Consider the following 22,140-nt stretch of genomic DNA (forward strand, 5'->3'; position numbering starts at 1 on the left):
GGTGTTCTCTTGGTACTGCTACCCTGGCAATGACTTTGTCATGCCAAATTTCTGTCCTGCAATCACTTCATCTGTTCTAATATATTTCTTTTGTTGTTGTTTATTTAGTAATTGGACATGGGGTACTGGGCAAATCATTGTGTATCATTCGTTACCTGTGGAATAAGATCCCTTTCTGGATCATAGTTGAGCCACGTAGGAAACTTTGTTGTTCAGGGTTTCATTTATTACTGCTGTCTTTCCGGGGTGCAAAGTCCATGCCCTCTTTAAACTTCACATATAAAATAGTGCCCTGTGACCTGACAACTTTCACTGAGGTCTGAGATTTTAGGATTATAACCATTTATGAAAATCTGCTCAGTGCTTATTTGATTGAACCCCAAATTTATGGTAGGAAAAATGTAAAAATAAAGTGTTATCCTGCTGTGTAAATATATGGATAGTTTTTGTTAGAACACGTGGTCTTCAATGCCAGTTCCCATTCATGTCATAAAATAGAGGAGAACTGTAAGTGGCTTGGAGTGACCAGAATGATCAGAACTGTGGTAAGTTCCTTTGTACAAGGAACAAATGAGTAGAGTAGGACTCTTTGGGCAAAGAGTGGGGTCATGGGGCTGGGAACATGATGAACACAGTTGTGAGTGGCAGAAAAGGGGTCAGTGTTCAGTGATTTTTCCTTCACTGCCCTTCTGTACAAGAATTGATTGTGTTAAAGTAACAAATGGCTGGTGCAGATCCATGGAATAGGAGGTTCCTCACAGAGTCCATGGCTGAGCAGTGGATCTCTTTGTGCAGGGAGTGTTGATGGTAATTATGGATCTGAGAAACGGCTGCTTGAAGTTACAGAAGAACGTCCATTGAGGGCTCCTGATTCAAGAAGTCAGGACTATAATTTCTTTGGAGTTGGAAGATTATCTTAGGAAGAAGCATTGTGTGCTTAGCATTGGACAGATCCTTAGGGACTTACCTAGTGCTGGTTTCTGAAGACAGAGTACTGGCCTTGGTGGACATTTTCCCTGGTGTGGCTAGTTTTAAGCTTTTAAGGAGAATTTGTAGCAAAGTTACCTCTGACTCTCTAAGGAGGTAATTTGCTGAGTTTCTTCAACCCCATCTGTGGATCTGTGAAAAATCTTTGCCCAGGAGAAGGGAGAGAACTGATGTTACTGCTGCTGTAGAGTTGTGCTATTAAGGCAGAAATTGGAGAGGCTGTGGTAGTTTTAAACACGTAGTAAAGGAAACAAGAATTGTATCATGTCAGTAATTTTTGCAAAGCAATGGGTGAAATTTTTTGGAATGTGTAGTAGATCTGCTTTGCCGGAATAGGAATGGTAGAGGTGGCCAGGTTGCTGTTCTTTCTGATTTGCTGGGGAAGTTTTCTCTTGGTGTGAATGATACAGAGGCAAAGTGAGCCAGGTTATTAGAATTCCAAGGTCTTTGATAGCTGGCTTCCTACTCTCCCCTACACATCTAATGACAAATACCAGAGCTCTTCTTGCCCAAGACTTGATGCAAATTGAAAAGGTCACCTCTTCTACCTCTAAGGTCTTCAGAATGGCCTTTTCAGTGAGTTTAAATGGGCTCAACTATTTCAAATTATGCACTGGTTTAATTTAAGGGAACTTCCACATTTTGGAAGGAATAAAATAACTCTTTCTGGTTTGTGATTCTCTAAATATTCATCTTAGCTCTGGATGTTTTATTTGAGTTAATAGAATTAAAGCAAGAATCAGGCACAACAAGCTGAAGAAAAACCAAAGCTCATGTGTGTCTCAGCTCATGTGTGCTATGTGGTCTGAAGGATTTGGAAGGAATGTAAGTTGAGTGCCATCTTTCTGTGCTTAAGGTCTTTGCTTGGCTGCCTATAAAAATTTTGAGGGAAATCACATAGCAGAGTTGCAATATAATTCCAAATAAAACAAACCTTAAAACAAGTCAACATAAAGGAAACAAAAGTCAAAAGGAAGCTGAATGTGTATCCATCTAAGAAATAGTGGGTATTTGGATGAGGATTTTATTAGGAGTTTAGTATCAAGGATTTCAGTTGCTAGAGTTGGTTATAAAACTTGCTGTTGGGTAAAATCTCCAGGTTTTATCATTTATGTCTTAAGATATCATGAAGATACAGTGCAAGACTGACACATATGGGAAATTTATCAAGTAATCTTGATGTGTGAATACTGGTACTTTTGGCTGTTTGATAAATGGCCTTTTTTTATAGTGGCATATATGTGATCTTGCTTGCAGAGGCATTCCAGTTTGAAAGGGTTGGAAGTGATGCCAGAAATTCTTTGGATATGGAAATTGCATGGGTGTTCTTTCAAATAATCCTTAGTGGTAACTCTTGGAGCATCATTGAAAGGCAGGAAGCTTGCTATTCCCCTCTCCCTTTTCCTCTGCAAAGGTTAAAACAACTGTGAACATACAGAGAGTGAATATGAGCCAGTGGTTGGAGCAGAACAGGTTGGAAGTCAGGGCTTTCTGGTTTCCAAAGCTATGTTATTTGTTATAGAGTTTACATTCTAGTAAAATTATTAGCTTTCTTCTGAAAGATGTAGCATATGCAGAATTGAAGGATTTAAGAGTAATGCTATTGTTGGTTAGTCCTTCTCTTTCTGTATGGAAGCCATAAATTCAAAAGTAGTCTTTGGGTAGAATTTCATTAGCAGAATTGAAATTTGAGATGGGTAATTGTGTGACCAACAGATGCAGCCTGAGACTGGGAAGGATTTTAACAAAACAAAAACAGAAACCAAAAGAAGACTTGCTTCAGGTCATCAGCTAATGAGCTGTAGGAACCTAGAAGAAGTTCTATACTCAAATACAGTTTTGCCTTGTTGACACTTACTTTGTGATACTACTTTGCTTTGAGGTATTTGTAATATCCTGCTGGATCAAGTGTCCCTGGTTATTGCTGGGTTTTGTGGCATTATAACTTCCATGTAGGCTTTTAATACGCTGCCATTTCTGTCAGCAAGCTGCTCTCAGCTCTTGTAGTCAGCCATAATTCTTATAGAATTATGAATCTATGAATATGAATCTATGAATTATGAATAATTAGAATCTTTAGGAGAAGAAAGTCACTTGCCAGCCAGAGGAGTTACAGTGGTTCTGGCATTACCACATTCTCTTGAATGTAAAACAATTCAGTATGTTACTGCTTGTTCTCTAATTCCAGGAAAGCCAATATTTTCAGTGGACATTCACCCAGATGGGACCAAGTTTGCAACAGGAGGACAAGGTAAGTCTGTGTACTGATAGAAGGCAGAATTTTGGGGAATAATAATAATAATAATAATAATAATAATAATAATAATCTTGTGCTTTAACAACACTTGAATTGGTTTGACCCTTTTAAAGAGACATCATTTTTATCTCTAAGAAACAGATAGTTATGTAATCTATTAAAATGTACTGTGAAGTGCTGCTGCTCCTGCAGAAGGCAGGGTTACATGTTCTGATGTCCTCATCCTCTTGGATGTCATTGAGATAGTTGATAGCTGCTATCAGTGATGCAGTTGTGGCCATATGAGCCAAATTTCCTTTTAATTTGAAGAGGAACTGGATGTGCAGTTGAGCTTTTTCAGTTGCTAAATAATAGAGCTACTGGGACAGAAAAATCCAGTTATATAAATAGAATTGCTTAAGAAATATATGCAAAAATATTATTTGGTTCACAATAGTGAATAATTTAGTTGGCTACAATAATTGCAATTTAGTATTTGAATATATATATTTTCTCTTTTAAAATACAATTTTATTACAAGTAGTTGTCCATATAGGTGGTATCAGTTATGTATAGTATGACTTTTTTACAAGATTGTATAGGTTTATTTTTAATAGCTTCAAAAAAAATAAAGCACTTCTGAATTGGTCTAATTATTTCAAAGCAACATTTATATTCAGATGTTTCCAAAATCTCCACTGCAGTAATGCCTACATTTTCACAGCTGTTCTGGAACTGAGATTAATTTGAAAAGCTTTTTTTACATGTACTTAGAAGGGGGAGCTTTTTGGTTTCTTACAGGTCAGGATTCTGGCAAAGTTGTGATCTGGAATATGGCTCCTGTCCTGAAAGAGGAAGATGAAAAGAATGAAAATATCCCCAAGATGCTTTGTCAGATGGACAATCACTTAGGTAACAAAGTTGGTTGCTTGGGGTTTTTTGTTACTGACTATTGGTAATTTGCCAAAGCTTAAGACTTACATGTCTGTAATTGCAAAAATCATTCCTGTCCAGTGGTGAAGAATCAATAAAACACAGCAGAGTAGTCTCATACTTTGGTTGTATACTTTTCAAGATAAGCCAGCAGAAAATGTTAAAATGTGAGGAAATGTGCAGAGGACTATAGATACCTTTGGAAATCTCCTCCCTATAAGCTTTTTTCAGCTATGGCCATAAAGTATTTGACAATGCACATTCTCAGAAACTGGGGAGCTCTGAAGGAAAGGACAGGAGAGGAAGTGTAAAAGATACATCATATGAGGTACTTTGGTTATAGTTACAAAATATTACATCTATTACATTATAAATCATTGCATTTGAACTTGTAGGGTCACCTGACAAGTTGTCCTTTCTTTTCTTCAAAATATACCTTTCCTTCTTTGCCATCTTAATCCCACATTATTTGCTAGAATAAGTTTCCTTCATTAGAGGAATATTAATCTTTCTTCCTTCAAGCCTCTTTTGGTGAAGCTCCTTTAGATAAGGAAAAGGGTTTTTTAAGTAAGAAATTCCTCAACTGCTACTGAAAGATAAATACCAATTCATTTATCTAAAGCAGACAGAGTAACTGCTTTGAGTGGGAAAAGCCCAATTAAATCCTGAATGTCTCCTGTCAACTTTTGCTTATTTGTATTATAAATCCTGTCTGCAGTCCAGAACCACTTATTCACATATTTCATCTTGCAAACTTTCTTCTCTGCATTTCAGCTTGTGTGAACTGTGTGCGATGGTCAAACAATGGAGTGTACTTGGCTTCGGGGGGAGATGACAAGCTGATTATGGTGTGGAAACGAGCTGCGTAAGCATGTTTCTTCCTTCAGCTTTATATTCCATTTCAAGTGGGTTACTCTGTGATATTTTAGTGCTTCCTCCCTGTGCTGGCCTTTGGTAAGCTCAGTGCTTCACCTGGTGTGTAAGGAGCCAAGAGCTGGGACACCAGAGCACTGGTGCTGGAGCTGTGTCCTGCTGTCCTCTGGGCTCGAGGGTGTCTGCCTGGGCAGCCTCTCTCCTTTGGAGGAGCTGAGATATTTTCTTCTGTTCTTGAAGAAAGTTTCCTGGTGAGATTTGAAGAGCCACCTTAAGTGTTGCCATTTTATGCTATCTCTAGAAATTCTACATTTTATTGAAGTTAATGTTTTAGTAACTGGAATTACTCTCTCTAAAAAAACACTTTTTCTTCCCTTCTGCATTGTAGGACTACCTGACTATGAAATAGAAGTGTACTGTGCAGCTGGTTTTCTTTTGAAAAAGTGAAGAGCTTGTGGTAGTTCTTTTTATAACTGTTTCTGTTTTGATTAGGTACATTGGACCTAGCACTGTGTTTGGTTCTAGTAGCAAACTTACTAATGTTGAGCAGTGGAGGTGTGTGTCAATTCTCAGAAGTCATTCAGGGGGTAAGTTTAAAGGTGCTGAATGAACATAATTTGCATGTATTTGGAAAAAAAATTGCTTTTCAGCATCAGGTTTTCTTGTTTGAAATACGTATATTTAGTGGCAAGTCAGTAATTAATTTTAAGAACAACAATGAAAATTTAAAAAAAATTAATGAAATGCAATTTTCTTACAAGTAACTTCTGGCAAGTGTGGTATATAGGAGAAAAATTAGCAACTAAGAAACTTGTATTTTTCTATTTTCTAGCTTAAAAATGAATCTGAATAAAGGAAGCTAAACTGTATTTTTCATTAAATGTTCAGACTATCATAATCTGATTGGCAAAAGACCATGTTTTTGTAAACCAGACAGTATCAATGTTTATTTGGGAGAAAAACATCTAAAGAATAGTGCAAAAGTTGAGTAAATAAATAATTTAAAATACATTTTGTATGTGCTGACATGAGCTGTGATTAAAATCAAGATGGAAATTACTTTGATCACTCCACGTGTGTTGGAACAAAGTGCATTGTAGTAGCTTCTGTTACTTTTTCATTCAAAACAAGACGAAGTTCTTGGTGCAGGCATTAGTACTTCCTACAGTCACTAAACATTGCATTCTTTCAGTTTTGTTCTTTTTTCTTGATCCCCATTGAACATTGGAAGTTGGGGAGATTCACTCCCAATGAGTCTTTCCACTTTAATATTTTCTCAGTGATAGCAAAATATTGCTGAAGAAGAACACAGGTTCTTTGTAAAAAGACTTTTTGATCTTCTGATTACCATCAGTCTCTTAAATGGAAACTCCCTTTTCCCAAACAGATGTGATGGATGTAGCATGGTCTCCACATGATGCCTGGCTGGCATCCTGTAGTGTTGATAACACTGTTGTCATCTGGAATGCTGTCAAATTCCCAGGTGAGAGCTCTAAAGATGTGCCAGTATGTAAAGCTTTGTGACAGCTCTTCCCTCCTTGGGTGTATTTTACCAACTCTTCAAGTCTCTAGGAGGGAATGGGTAGTCTGTCTTTGGAGGTGACACACCTGCAGTCTGGCAGGTCAGACCTTTTTCCAGGTTTGGATGGCAATGAGCAGGGGATTCCACACTGCTGCAGACAACAGCTGCATTCAGGTTGTGCTGCTGATTTTACATTAAAGTCAATGATTTCATGTGTTTATTTGCATGCCATTTATTTTAAGCTGGCTTCCAATACTGATACCAGAGTTTTTAGACTTTGAAGCTAATTGTGCACCCTCTCAGCCTCTCCTCCCACAGGCTGATAAGCAGGAGTGTGACTGAAAATAGGTTACCAGGTCTGCCAGCCCCGTGTGTCTGTTGAGTCACAACTTTGACTTGGTTCACACTTGCTGCAGAAAGCTGGATTAGTTGTGATAATCTTTGGGTGTGGAGGAAAGGGTGAATGTTTAACTGAAATTCCAGTTCAAGTGCTGCTTTCTACAGCTTCAAAGTGCTGCTCTGAAGCTCTGGGACTCTGCTGCTCTTCCTGCTCTGACCTGCTTTCCAAAGTGTGTTGCACCTCTTATTCTGGCCAGAATTCTCCTTACTACTTTTTAATATCAGTTTTTTCTTAAGTAAAGGTTACAATTTGGTTGATATGTTGTTTTACACTAAAGGAGGTTATACTTAATACACTGTTTTTAAAAGATGCCGTAAGTTTTCTCAACACTCTGCCCTGAAGGATATAGCAGTAACTACTCTCTATTCTCAATTTTTGTGTGCACAGAAATTCTTGCCACTTTGAAGGGGCATTCTGGCTTGGTGAAAGGGCTGACCTGGGATCCTGTTGGAAAATACATTGCCTCTCAGGCTGATGATCGAAGTTTAAAGGTGTGGCGGACCATGGACTGGCAGCTGGAAACCAGCATCACAAAACCCTTTGATGAGGTACTTCAGAATGTGTGACTGTTCAAAGTGGATTCTCTTAGAATGAATGAAAACTAGAAGAATAACTCTTGATTCTGCACAAACATTAATTAAGTGAACAGTGCTGTATCAAAGGAAGTTCTCAACTGCTTCAAAAGAGGGAAAATAATTAATTTCTCATAAAAATATGATTGACTAGAGACTCTTACTGCCATTGTGGATGTCAAAGGTTTACGTGGGTTATATAAACAATTAAGTACATTTCTGGAAATGCAGTGGTTATTCTGGGGAAGTGTTGGCACTCTGATCACAATAGCTCGACATTCTTCCCTATGCATCTTCTATTGGCCACTGTAAAAAATGAGGTAAGTATTTAGGAGGGATCTTTGGTCTGGCATCACAGAGCTGTTAGGTGATGACTTTGATGAAGAGATCAAGTTTCTGGGGACAGAAGCTGGTGATTGGTGAGTGGAGTGTTCTGCTGTGATCTGAGGATATTTTGAGAAGTGCAATTGCTCTTTGTAGTAGACCTTGTCTGCTTCAGTTCATGTGGGAGCTGGTGTGGCAAACTGAAGTCTCATCATTAGTGGTTGCTGTGTTACAGTCCTGTTACTAACTAGGACTGTGGTAGATACTGGGGAAACATTTGTGTTTCTTTTAGAAAAGTTCTCTTGAGTTCCTTTCCCCCCTTTTGATAGGGTTTCTTTAGTTACACTACATCACCTGTGTAAACATGGCCAAGTGCTGAGAATTGTGTGTGAGGTCATTCTTTTATATTGACAGGAAACTTACTTTGTAATCATATTCCCTACATCTGAAATTTAAATGGTTTGTATTGCAACCCCATTGTTTGCCAAACACTTTTAAAGCTCTGGTATGGTTTTCTTTGTCAGTGTGGAGGGACAACTCATGTACTGCGCCTTAGCTGGTCACCTGATGGTCACTATCTTGTTTCTGCTCATGCCATGAATAATTCTGGACCCACTGCTCAGATCATTGAGAGGGATGGATGGAAAACCAACATGGATTTTGTAGGGCATCGGAAGGCAGTTACAGTAGTGGTGAGTGAGTGATAGTAATTTATCCCTGAAGTTAAAACTTTTATGTGCTTTTTGTTAATTTTATGTATAAATGTATAGAGGTGAAGATGGGTCTCAAGATTAGTAAAGCAAATGCATGGTGGTGATTAAAAAATGTCAACTTTACATGTTGGAAGCAGCTAGGTTGCTCTTGTGATAAGAGAACTGGATGTAGATGAATGAGACAAGGGGGAATACAGGAGCATATTAGGAATGTCAAACATCAGCTTTGTTGGCTGTTCAGTGACTTGATTAAAATGATTTAGATTTCTAGTGGGTTTCTGACCCCTAGTAAAATTTATGCTGTTTGCCTTTCCTGTGAAGGCATTCAGAAAGCCTCTGCAGATTTTGTGAGTGCTCTTATAGAGTCTGGTTCAGGACTTTATTTCTATGAAATGTTGCTTTTTCACTCTTAAGTGGAAAATTTACTTTGAAAGCAGATCTCCTGCTAAAATGTAATTGCTGTGATAAAATTTGGGCATCTCATTTGTTCAGAAATTCAATCCGAAAATCTTCAAAAAGAAACAAAAGAATGGGAGCTCCACCAAGTCAAGCTGTCCCTACTGCTGTTGTGCTGTTGGTAGCAAAGATCGATCTCTTTCTGTCTGGGTAAGTGGTTTCTTTGCTGCCTTTGAACTAACGTGGTCGTGGGATTACTTGGGGGTTTAGCACAAGGGTCATGTGTACAGCATTAGGTCTCATATTTAGTTTCATGTTTAGGGTTTTTTTTTTTGGTCTCTATTATTGCAGGTTTAGCTGGGGAGGAAGGAAGTGGATTGGTATTAATTCATTTCTCTAAAGACAAGAGCAGTTAGAAACCAGTGGTGGAGTGTGCCCTGGTAAGGGGGAGAAGCTGTTAGGAGATAAAACATTTTACCACAGTTAATAAATGCAACCTTATTTTCTTTCCTTTGCTTGTCTTCTGTCTTTGTAAAGGAAAGGGATGTGAAAGTGAATGAGCTTTTTAAATATTCTGTCAGGTTTTTGGTGTCTAGTTTGGGTTTTACTTTAAAATCTACACTAAAATTTTGATTCTGGCTAGGAGAAGAGAAGCTATTTTCACATTTTTAAATGTGACTGGAAAGTACAGGGAATCAGTTTAACTGATTTGTAAAGCTTTGTGATGAGAACTTGTGCCAGAACACACCAATTGCTAACTGCAATCTACTATTTATAGATTCTAGTGTAATATTTATCCCTCAATCTCTGGATGCATAACTAAATCTGTTTCTGGTAATGGCTACCAGTGCATAACCCTATCAAAGTATCACTTTGTATATCTTAATTTTATTTATATTATGAAGATTTAATTTGGAGTGGCTGTTGAGGTTACAGGAGGTAGTAGAGACACAAAGTTATAGGTTGTCTTTGCTCTGAGGAGCTTAGTAAACATATATAAGAGCACAGACCTATGGAAGCATAAATAACTACTGAAGATGAAAGTGACACTGCATCTGTGAACCTGTGAGCATAAAACTTCCTTGACCATATCAACCTCTGCTTCATTTCAGTTGTACTAGACACTAGAGATATTAAGGCCATTGGCTTGATATTAAAGAGCTTAGAATGTCTAATTTAGAGCAGGTTGTTGGAGTTTTCATATTCAGTTCTTTGTTACTAAGCTGATTCTTAAGTGCAGAGGAATCCTATTTAAGAGTAATTGTGAGTCAAATTCCCTTTGCTCTTGATAGGTTTCACTTTCTCAGGCAAGTAATCCGAATGAGAACATGGAAATCTAATCTTTTTTCTGTCTTCTTGTGCTGGCAATTTGCAGCATCCTTATCTCAGTACAGCTTAGAATAGAAGCTGTCTTTTGCCTCTGTGGAATTGCTTTTGGAGTGGAAGAGAGGGTTTTGGTGTAAGGGCATGTTGATTATGGTGTAAGGGCAAAGTTGGTTAAGAAATTCAGTCTGTGTTTCAGAAAGGAGAATTGAATGTCAGCTGTTCTTCTCCAGACTCTGTCCCAGCAGTGGAACAGGTGACTTGGTACTTCAGATGCACCACCAGGCCTGCAGGTGTTTCCTGGCCAGATCTTGTTTGGTGCATATTGTGAGGCTCTGTGGGAGAGTGTTAATGTGATTCTGTCTGTGGTAGTGTAGAACTTGTGCCTTTCTGAGTGTTGTTTCTTGTTTTCTTAAGCTCACGTGTCTGAAGCGACCTTTAGTTGTCATACATGAGCTGTTTGACAAGTCCATCATGGACATCTCCTGGTAAGTTGATTTCTGCTGTTTGTTATGGAAGCCAAAGCATTGTTAGCAACTTTAGGTGTATTTATTAGCCTTAAATGCCTTAAAACAGCACGGACTGTGGTTGTTGGAACACAGGTGATTGGTTGCTGAAGGTTTTGTTTCTGCTGCAGCATCTTTGGTAGTAATATAAGCAGCTAGCATGTGGTCACTTGAGATTATTAACTGAACAAATAGTAATGTATTTAGAACAAGGCATAGTAAAATAGCTGTGGAATGAGTTCCTACTTGTTATGCTCCTCTTACATAGGTTGTCTTAATTCTTCTCTATCACTTCCTCACTTTGGAAATTCTCCCTTAATAGTTACAACAATCTCTTGGTGGGTTTATACTGTGGACTTTAAAGCTAACTGTTGTGTAACTTCCTGGTTTCTATGTGCCATGTGAATTTTTGCCATGAAGCTCAGTGCACCACAATAAAAAGTTTTCAAATCCAAAACATTTTGCTTTCATTAACAGATTAAGGGTAGAAAGTCAGCAAGTAGAGTATTTCATGAGAAGTGCTGCTATTGTTATGGTACAATAGCTTTGAATAGTTTAGTTTTCCTGTAGTGTTTTTTATTTCTCCATCTGCAATTTGCACATTTTTCATGGCATGAAGTCACTGGGAATAATAGCTGGTTAACATTTTGCAGTTTGAGGAAATGGTTTTGTGGGATAGTTGAGAGACAAAGGATCATCAGGCAGCTTGATATTTTATATCCTGTTTACAAATTGAAACGGATGGCTAAAATGTCAATAATATGGAGTGTTCCCAGAAACATGCTCCATTCTGAAAACAAACTGAGTAAATTCTGAGAAACCTGATACTATTATATTGTTATATCTGCATAATTTATGTTTTAGAATTTTAGACTTGGATCCATCAACATAATATCTGTGAATTATTATTTTTTCATGGAACATTTGCTTGGATCCAGAGGTCAGTAGGAGCTCAGCAATTTTCTCTGCTAAGCAAAGAGAAAACTCTTATCATGATTTTACCATTTTCTGACTTAGAGTAATGTTGGTGTATCTTGTTTATTTTGTGGCGCTGAGACTGATTCCTCTGGATGTGATGCCATGAGGACACCAGCTGCCACAAAAATGGGTGTTTTCAAATGCCTGTAACTGTGGTACTTATAATAGATTTTTAATAACTTGGTTAGGGCTTCGAAGTTGTGCCAGCTTTCCTTTCCTCTTCAATTAATCTGTAAGCCACTGTGTTGCTGTCTCCGTGAGCTCTGTACTTGAAAGTGTCTGGGGTAGGAGTCAAAATTCATCAAGTATTTTTTGAAACATGAAATAATAGAGTATATATGCAAGATTATAATTCTAGTAAGATAAAAGGTATTGTTTCTCCTCTCTTTTTGCTAAGAAAACCTGACCTCCAGAACAGGGTTGCTATGTATCCCCATAGTATTCTAGTCTATCCCCATAGATTATGCACATGTGCATAATCACATGTGCACTTTGCTTAAAAACCAAAATAACAAACAATGACAAAATCAAACCTGTGTTCTTGCCTAGTACCAAGATTTTTGGCCTGCTTGTCAGCTGAGGGCCCCTTTCTTCACCCACTTCCATTAGTATAAAAATTTTGTTAATCTCTTGAAGGAAATGCATTTATAATTTTCTCTCACTGTTCATTGTGAACACTATTCTGGTTTAGTCCTTCAGGAAAGTTTTCATGGTGCTGCTCATGCCATGGGCAGGTGCTTTGTCCCAGTGCCACTGTCCTTGTGCAGTCTGCAAAGGAGCACTGGCACAGGGACTCTGCTGCCTGTCATCTTGTCTCCTCACTGTCCCACTTCTTTGGTTCTATGAGTTGTGATAAAAAAATCTTAAAATGAGATTTTTATTGAATAATCCATTGGATTGCTACATTGCATGAATGAAAGAGATTAAAAACAAAGTCTTGGACCATTATTTCCCTCAGGACCCTTAATGGACTTGGTATCCTGGTGTGTTCCATGGATGGATCAGTGGCATTTTTGGACTTTTCCCAGGATGAACTTGGGGATCCACTCAGCGAAGAGGAGAAGGTACAGTAAGCACTCAGGGAACCTTTGATCATATTTCTGTGATGTATTGATTCAATTAAAATACTGGCCTGTTTATAGAACTATGTAGTAACTGATTTCCATATTATAGTAAATGTGTTGCTCTTGTCTGCTCTACAAATAATTTAAATAGAGTAGTCAAGAAGTGAATTTGTGGTATTAGTTTCTGTTCTGGAAAGAGAGAATTTAGAGAACATCCACTTGCTTACACATCATTATACATATGAAGTAATTATTTGGCCAAGGAAACAAGTGGGTGCTTCAAAACACTATAAAATTACTCTTTCACTTGCATATATGCAAGTCTTTTTAAACTGATTGCTCTTGGCTGTTTTTCCTCTCATTGCTATTAGCAACTACAGCTTTGAATTTAATTTATTTTACATATTGATTTAGTGTTAGTTGAAAACAAAAAGAAAAAGAATCTGGTGTATAAAATACAGGGGGCATTTTATGGATTCCTTTAGATTTGTGGGATTCCCTTGTATTATAATCAGTGATGTCATGGTAACACTTGGAGTCACTCACATCTTTAACACCCACAGAGCAACATTCACCAGTCCACCTATGGCAAAAGCCTGGCTATCATGACTGAAGCTCAGTTGTCCACCACCATTATTGAGAATCCAGAGATGCTCAAGTACCAACAGAGGCAGCAGCAGGGGGATCAGAAGAACTCATCAATTCGGGAAGGCTCTGGGAATGCCACAGCTCCCAAAGTGGCAAGCATGGTTAATGGGGAGAGTCTGGAGGACATTAGAAAGGTAGGTGCTCTTGGACACTGTCAAATACTGAGTCACTCAATACCAAAGTGTTAGGAAAAAAACAGTTTCTGTGCCCTGATTTGTGTTGAATGGCACCTTTCAGCCTGTGTATGGCCCAGCTGATCAACTTAGTGAGTTATTTTCTGGGACTTGCTGAAAAGTTAAATGCTTTTAAGCAGAAGTAAGGCTATGTGGAAGCAGGCTTGTGGATATTTCTGTAATGTGTGCAAAATTCTTGGTGTGCAGAAAGGAAACCAAGAGTAACTAATGGCAGAGAAGCTGTAGAACTGTGTTTCAGTTTCTTAGTTACAGAGGTTGAAAGCATTATTTAATTCTGTCCTTAACATAGACCACAACTTTTAATTAAAGATTTGATATGCACAGTGTTTTATATTTGATTTAGATTTAGATTTAGATTTTAGATTTGATTCTAAAGTGGCGAGCCGATTACATCCTCCACAAATGCCTTTTCTACAGATAGATAGATTGAAAATTGGAAGTGTTTGTGTATATGGGGAAAAGTCGTTGCTAACAGATTTTTAATTGAGGCACCTTTTCTAATGTATATATATTTTTCCAGTTTGTAAAGAATATTAAAATAGCATTTTTAATTTATCAGAAATTATGATAAAATGTATTTCCCAACAGAATCTCTTAAAAAAACAAGTTGAAACACGAACAGCAGATGGCCGGAGAAGAATCACACCTCTCTGCATAGCTCAACTGGACACTGGGTATGTTTGAAAGCAACCTTTAAAATCCTTCCTTTCCTTCTTATCTTTTTGCTTTTGTTGTTTTTTTTTCCTGTTCCAACTTGGCATTCCATCTTAGGGCATCATAAATCACTTACTGGAAATAAGTGTGTATTCTTATGAAATACAGTTTCAACCAGTGTTCTTTGGCCATCAGATTTCACTTCTAGCAGATCTCATTATTTACTGTTATAGATGAACAATGCTCTAATGTATTGCTGATTCATATATATAAATATATATATATACACATATACATATACATGTATATATATACCAGCTTGAATATCCTTTGGACATGAAAAATTACTACAGAAGGGTACTAGGGATTTATTTAGGTTGTATATGAGTATCCACATGTGGAAAAAAGGGAGAATGGAATAAATATTTTAGCTCAAATTGCTATTTTTGAATTATCTTTAAAGTGGTTTTGAGAAATGTAGTTGTTGTTTGTGTTTTTGTTTAGGGATTTTTCTACAGCATTTTTCAATAGCATCCCAATATCTGGAACTCTGTCTGGCTCAATGATGTCTTCTCAAAGTAACCAGCAGCTCATGTCACTAGATTCTAATGCAGCAAATTCCCTTAATACATCAAAGCCTTCTGTAGAGCCAACAGCAGCCAGTATAAAACCAACAGATGATGCAGCCAATAAAGATGGGTCAGTATTTGCTGTTTTGTTTTTCATTTACGTGAGTCTATGTGGTTTTTAATTCTTGTTTATAGTTTTATAATGAAGAAATTATTGAAGTGTTTCCTTACTGCAAAACCCCAAGAATCTAAACTTCCTGAAAACATTGAGATTTTATTAGTGTTTGGCTACTTTAAATATGGATAAATTGGGAAGGAATAAATCCATGTGCATAGTTCTGGCAGTGAACTTCAGTGCACTGAAGTAAACAGCTGATTGATAGTGCTTTAACAAAATTACTTGTTTATGGGTTGGTGGGTTGCTATTAGTGAACAATAGAAGGTGTTCCAGTAGTGTAAGTAATGAAACCTACTTTACATCACATTCTGACCTGTGTCCTCTCTTCAGCCACGGTGATCCTTCTTTCCTGTATAACAACCCCATCAGAGCCCAGGGACACTGACTTGTCCATGCACATGTGCTGATGGGCCAGTGTGTTTTTCAAATTAATTACAGAACAACTGAATTTTACTTGCTTTTCCCTCAGTGGTAGCACTGGCCTGACTTCTTCTCAGTGTGTTTTTATAGCATTTGTAGTAGCATAGTGTCATTTGAAACCTCTGCTTCTCCAGGAAATTCGGTTGAAATTGGCCACAGGTTAAAAAATGAGCGGGTAGACTATGAGAAATGATTGACAGATGACACTACTAAGTATCCTTTTCTTTGTAAATTGTACTTCTAGCAGCTTTTTAGTACAGGCATCAGTTATTTTAGAGCCATTCATTCTTTGAATTCATTCTCTGAATGAATTGAAAAATCTCTAAAGTAAACAGCTATTGAAATAATAGATCCCTGGAATGCTTTAGTGTGGGGAAAACACATTCCTTTGCCTTAGAGTTATGCTTGGAAAGGCCTAATAATCAAGTTGGATTTTTCAACAACAAAATCTAAACCTGGCATGAATTGTTTCATCCCAAATTGTTTGATTTGATAAACAGTGAAATACAATATTGTAATGGAAATATTTGGTAACCTGAACAAGGGGTAAATCATTCGAAAAAGAAGTGATCCTTTCCCAGTAAGTACCAGCTGAAAGTATAATTTCCCTCTTGAATTTAAAATACCCAGTAAATTAATTAGGGATTTTAATCCAGATATGCAGCCACCTGAAGCTCTGAGCTCTGAGGTGTATCATAGACAGCTTTTAAGAGTAGGCAAAGTGTTCAAAACATAGATGCATGAAAGAGTGGGGAAAGAATATCATAATTGATGATGTACTTCAGTGAAAGATTTTCAACATGGTTTCTAGCCAGTATCATGAATGCTAGTTGTTATGAGCAATGCAGCTTACCAGTACTAAATTTTTCAATCCTTCTTTTGCTGTGTCTTTTCTTGACAGTGTAAATGCTACCTCTGCCTCAGCTACTCCTTCTGCATCGTCTTCCTCTGTGTTGACAACTCCATCCAAGATTGAACCTATGAAAGCATTTGATTCTCGATTCACAGAACGATCCAAAGCCACCTCAGGGACTGCTGTTGTAACAAACACAAATCAGACTGTTGTGGACAGGTAAGACATAGCCTGGGGAGGGAGGAAGGTAATGATGCAGAGTTGAAACACTAATTCTCTGTGGTGTAGATGTCACACTGCTGGCACTCTAGAAGTTGTCTCAAATTTCTTCCAATATTGGAAGGAAGGGGGCAGCTACAAATAGGTGAATTTTGTGCTGGTGTTATCCCTTTGTACATTTTGTCCCTGGCATTTTGGTATCAAGCAGATTCTCCAAGATACTCCAAGTTACAACTGTTGTTGTAAGGGGCTGTGTGTGCTCATGCCTGTGTGGCTGAGTGCAGCTGGACTCCTTAGAAGACAATACCAGCCAAAAATAGCAACTAGCCAGTCTGCACTCTGTACAAGAGCGATTTCCTTCAAGATAAATTGACATGACATAAATTACGTGTCGACAGATGACCTCTCATCATCATAGCTGCAGCTATATTTCAGTTTTATGCCTTGAAGGCATCCAGAGAAGGTTTTCTGATTTTAAAGGGTTTTGACGCTGGATCCATGTGATCAAAAAAAAAAAAAAATTGTTTTGTGACATAGTGGATATAGTGTTAAGGGATAAGTATTCCTGTTTCACCAAAACAAATTATGAAAAAAATAGCAATCTTTATAAAAAAGTTCCCCAGTTATTATCAGTAAAACATGTTTTTGTACATCAATATTTTTATGTCAAAGAGCTTAACCATGTGAAGCAGAAGCAAGATGTATTAAATTACCCTCATAATTGCTTCTAATGTGTCAGTGAAATATGGAAAAAAGTGTATTGTTTGGTGTAATTTAGATGCCAGAGAAAAAAAGTTTGGACTACGTAAGGTATTTCTCTGAAGCCAAGTAGTTAAGGAATAAGTGGCATAACAGTGTGAGTTAATAACCAGCTATTGGAGGGAAGGGGAAGAGTATGGTTAAATGACCTATTTTAGAGTAAAATGGTTAACAAGAGAGTTTACAGTGATTGTTTTTTGTATTGGTTATTTTACATTTGTGGTTATTTTACATATTTTGTTTATTGTTTATTTTATTTATTGGTTATTTTACATATTTAGTTATATAGGTACATGGACCTGCTGGAGCAAGTCCAGAGGAAGCCATGAAGATTATGGGGGGGCTGGAGCACCTCTGCTGTGAGGACAGGCTGAGAGAGCTGGGGCTGTACAGCCTGGGGAAGAGAGAGCTCCAGGATGACCTTATTGCAGCCTTCCAGTGCCTAAAGGGGCTGCAAAATAACTGGAGAGGGACTTCTCACAGGGCCATGTAGTGACAGGACAAGGGAGAACGGCCTCAAACTGAAAGAGGGCAGGTTTAGATGAGATGTTAGTAAAAATCCCTTACTGTGAGGGTGATAGACACTGCAATGGGTTGCCCAGAGGAAATGTTGATGTCTCATTCCTGGAAGTGTTCCAAGGCCAAGTGGGATGGGGCTTGGAGCATTCTGGCCTAGATTCCTAGAATCAGGAAGGTGTCCCTGCTCATGGCATGGGGTTGGAATCAGATGGTCTTTAAAGTCTCTTCCAACTCCAGCCATTCTGTGATTCCGTAGTTAGGTTTCCTGAAATGGAAGCTGGAGCTGAAGTCGTCTATGGTTTGCAGATACACATTTTGCAGTAGTCAGAACTGAACAGAACAACTTCTGGGGATAGACAACAGATTGACTAAAGTTCTACATGAATAAGCAGAAAGTCTAATGTCCACTGAAGGGGAAAAGATGAGCTACTCTTACTCTTAGAGTGCTGAATTATTTGTATCAGCTCAGGGAAAGAGATCTGATGGTAATTCGAACTGAATGCTAAAATAAGGTTGCTATTTCCAGCTTTATCCCATGGCTAACTGCTGGTTTGATTATTTTTTTTTTAAAGGGGAGAATATGTCTGCTTGGTTTACAAATATATTGCACATTGTACTTTTGGAAAGGGCTTGCCATACCTCTCATCTTCCTCCTCCTGCCTTTCTGTGCTTTGAAATACACTCAAAGAGGGCTAAGAAATGTCATCTAATCTGCAAGAAGGCAATGTGTAGGATATATGGCAACTTTTGGAATCAGCTTTTTTTTTACAGACTTTTTTTTTACAGACTGAAGGATCAGAATTTAATTAAAGACAATAAGCCTAAGGATATTCTGGAGAGCAGCAGTGACAGTGAAGAGAAGATTCCAGCTGTTAAACCACTCAGTGTACCCAAACGGAAACTGGAACTTGAGGGAGAAACAGTAGAAAAGAAGAAAAAAGGAAGGCCTAGGAAAGACTCCAGACTTGTACCAGTGACTTTAACTGTTCAGGTGAAATATATAAGATTCATTGTGGGTTTCAAAGTTCATTTAATGAAGTCAGTCTTGTCTGATGTTGACTTGTTCCATTAACTCAGTGAAACACAAGTAGTATCAGTCCCTCAGAATTTTTAGCCATGCTCTTCCATGCCTTTAAACTTACTGGGTTTAAAATTTAAGCTTAGAAAAAGCAAATGCACATGGTGTGGCAAATGTGTTTATCTTTTATATAGATATCTAGCTACTAACTAAAGTAATGCTAAGTAATGCTAGCCTGCCAAATGACTGTATGGAATAAGATGAAATGCCAGCAGTTTTTGGTGGTGTATGATGGAAAGTGGTCCAAGAACAAGAAAGTGACTTGGATATGGTGACTTAAATAGTTATACATTTCCTCAGAACCCTAAAGTGGTTGCATTAGAGTTTCCATCATTTTAGGGCATATAGATACCTGTGTTTTCAGTATTTAGAGCTTAGATTTTCCATGTAATACACCATGAATTTTTATTTTTCTTTGATTCTTAGAAGCTATATTTAAAAACTTACATTCATACAACTAATTGGAGCAAGACTAACATTTGCAATTGGCATTATTTGGAATTTTAAGAAAATTCTTTTTCAAATCAGTCTATTTGGTAGAATATATTTGGTTTTCACTTTTTTAAATAGAAAAATGTAACTATTTCTGCAATTTTTTTCCAGTCCCCAGCTACACTGGCCTCTGAGAAGGATGCTGCTTGCATCTCTGCACCAGCATTAGCACTTAAACTGCCAACCCCAATCCCACAGAAATCGTTTACTTTGCAAGTAAGTGGACTATAAAGAAAAAAACTTAGTATTTTAAAACTAAACAAAAAACCCTACTTTCTTTTTAATATCCTAAGGTTATTCACATCCTTTGATGAGTTAATGTTTGAATGCCTGTATTTGTTCAAGCAAGCAAGATGGTAACACTTTAGCTTCTAAGAATATGTCTGTATGAGTACAGATAATGGCAGATCAGCTAAAAATAGGACATTTCTGACCCAGCTAAACTCCAAAGAGGAGTGAGTACCTCTGGTTCATCAGTCCTTCCTCCTGGCTAGCTAAAGTGTGTGGTGGAGATGAGAGTCTCTGGAGGAGGTGGCTACTGCAGTGGTGTTGGGAGTACACCACTGAGGAATAAACCCAGGTCTTTCCTGAGAGCTCTATGGAGGTGCTCTGCATCTGGGCAGGCTGGCAAATAGTAATGTTTTAGGTATTTATGAAACAGTTTTTAGGTGTGTTCAGGCTGTGGTAGTCTGGTTCCAATTGCAAGACTGTGGGGAGACTGGGCACATACAGACTTGATCTGGTGCCCGTAATTGGGTAGCACAGACAGACTAGCACAGCCTTTCCTTATGTTTGTGCTTCAAATACAAAGAAATTACTTGTGTTTTAGGCAAGGCTGATTTTCAGAGGTCTGCTTCTTTTGAAGTGCCATGGTATATTTTGAAGCCACATTTAAAGAGAGAATGCCATACTTAAATCCGTTCTTAAAGACAGCATTGTTTCGTTTCTGATAGTAGTTGATGCTTTTTTGAGTATTTTTTTTTTCCTCTTCCAAAAATTATTTTATGTTTTGTGTTTCAGGTAAGTTCAGATCCATCAATGTATCTCGAAGTGGAGAATGAAATGACCACAGTGGGGGGCTCCAAGTTGAGCAGGTTAAAGTGTAATCGAGAAGGAAAGGAATGGGAGACAGTCCTCACCAGTCGAATCCTCGCTGCAGCAGGAAGCTGGTAAGGGAATATCTTTTGGAGGAAGGGGGTCCTGAAGGCCATAAGACATTTTTAGGTGTACAAAAGTACAGTTTACAGTTCTTTTTCATAGTAAATATTTATGAGTTAAAGTGTGCACTGCTCTTAGTCTCAGGTTTTGCTTCAATTATTAACTCTATGCAGTCTTAAAGCATCGCAATTCATATTAGCCAGTTACAATTATTTTCCTGTATTTTTACATTTCTCCTTTAAGTTTCTTCATTAAAGTTGACTAAATCGTAAGTGACAGGTTTTCAAGTGCTAACTATTCAAGAAAGAAAAATTTGAAATGTCATGTTTGTTCATGTCAAAGTATTTTCCTGAGTCTTTTGCTATTTTTTTCTCTCATTTTTCCTCAATTTTACCTAGTTCCAGCTTCAGAGTTTAAACTGAAAGTGTATTTCTGAAGCCTGAGCCCTGTCTAGGTCTGAAAAAGAAGCAGCAGATTTTAAAGCTAAATTCAAGTACAGGCTTGAGGGAGAGCTTCTGTATAACCAAAAGCTTTACTGATATTTCCAGCTATGCCCCTTGGTCTGTTTAGTTTATGACTTGTCCTTTTGGTATTGAAAATTATTTCTTAAAGCTGCAATAGTGATTTTTTGGGGAATTTACCCAAGTTGTGTGATAGCTTAAGAATTCAGCCTGTTTTTCTGCTACTCGCATTTGACAAGGCACAAATGTTTATTGATGTTGTTTGTTTTTTTGGTTTTGTTTTTGTTTCAGTGAGATTGTAACCGTGGCCTGTGAGAAGCGAACATTGTCAGTATTTTCAGCTTGTGGTCGTCGTCTTCTTCCTCCTATAGTATTGAATACACCCATTTCCACCCTGCATTGCACAGGCTCTTGCATCATGGCTCTCACCACTGCTGCTACGCTCTCTGTTTGGTAAGGGCTGCCTTGGCTGCAGCAGCTGCCTCAGGCCATGTTCATACATGTAGGTACATACAGGTACCTTCAGCTGTGTCACCACACTGCTGTTGAGACAGGATCTTAAACCACATCAGGTCTGAACACAAGTCCCCTTTTGAATAGAATATGCAAAGTTAACTGGGCAGGACTGTTTCTGTTTTAGGACAGTCCAGAATATTAAACTTCATTCTAGAATGCAGATAAAGTATCTGCTAGAAGTCACTAGTTTTAAGTGTTTGTGATGCATGTGGAATGGAATAGGGTGTGGTGGGGAAGAGAAGTATGGATACTTCCATCTTCCATCACACTTAACACACAAGTTTCAGAGTTAAAGTACTCCAGCCATTTTCAAGATGCCAAAATAAAAACACTGGTAACTCGTTTACAGTTGTTGAATTCAATCTAATGTCTCAGGCAAGTTATTTGGATCCTCACTGTTTGCTTTGTTGTAATGAGGTTTCCTGACAAAGAGCCATAAAAATAGTTCTCTGCTATTAACTTTTGTCTTGCCACAAGGGGTTTGAGTTTGCCAGAATAATTTTGCCAAAGCAATGAAGAAAATGTCAAAACAAAAAAAGCCCTAAACAAACTCCCCAACACCTCACAATGTCATGAATAGTGAAGAAGTGCATTT

General features: G+C 37.9%; 1 protein-coding gene across 1 annotated transcript in view; it reads left to right on the forward strand.

Moving 5' to 3' along the window:
• LOC134050951 (protein HIRA) overlaps positions 1 to 22,140 on the forward strand; it is a 32,389-nt gene that overhangs the window by 3,965 nt on the left and 6,284 nt on the right. Inside the window, exons 2-19 of the mRNA XM_062504395.1 lie at positions 3,176 to 3,238; positions 4,025 to 4,135; positions 4,931 to 5,021; positions 5,522 to 5,616; positions 6,417 to 6,512; positions 7,339 to 7,499; positions 8,372 to 8,539; positions 9,053 to 9,166; positions 10,697 to 10,767; positions 12,722 to 12,827; positions 13,391 to 13,609; positions 14,258 to 14,343; positions 14,828 to 15,022; positions 16,392 to 16,562; positions 18,627 to 18,831; positions 19,522 to 19,626; positions 20,431 to 20,579; positions 21,321 to 21,482. Coding sequence (XP_062360379.1) covers positions 3,176 to 3,238; positions 4,025 to 4,135; positions 4,931 to 5,021; positions 5,522 to 5,616; positions 6,417 to 6,512; positions 7,339 to 7,499; positions 8,372 to 8,539; positions 9,053 to 9,166; positions 10,697 to 10,767; positions 12,722 to 12,827; positions 13,391 to 13,609; positions 14,258 to 14,343; positions 14,828 to 15,022; positions 16,392 to 16,562; positions 18,627 to 18,831; positions 19,522 to 19,626; positions 20,431 to 20,579; positions 21,321 to 21,482 — 2,368 coding nt within the window. The remainder of the gene's footprint in view (positions 1 to 3,175; positions 3,239 to 4,024; positions 4,136 to 4,930; positions 5,022 to 5,521; positions 5,617 to 6,416; positions 6,513 to 7,338; positions 7,500 to 8,371; positions 8,540 to 9,052; positions 9,167 to 10,696; positions 10,768 to 12,721; positions 12,828 to 13,390; positions 13,610 to 14,257; positions 14,344 to 14,827; positions 15,023 to 16,391; positions 16,563 to 18,626; positions 18,832 to 19,521; positions 19,627 to 20,430; positions 20,580 to 21,320; positions 21,483 to 22,140) is intronic.

Source organism: Cinclus cinclus, chromosome 17 (genome assembly GCF_963662255.1).
Source record: "Cinclus cinclus chromosome 17, bCinCin1.1, whole genome shotgun sequence".
Classification (NCBI taxonomy): Eukaryota; Metazoa; Chordata; class Aves; order Passeriformes; family Cinclidae; genus Cinclus; species Cinclus cinclus.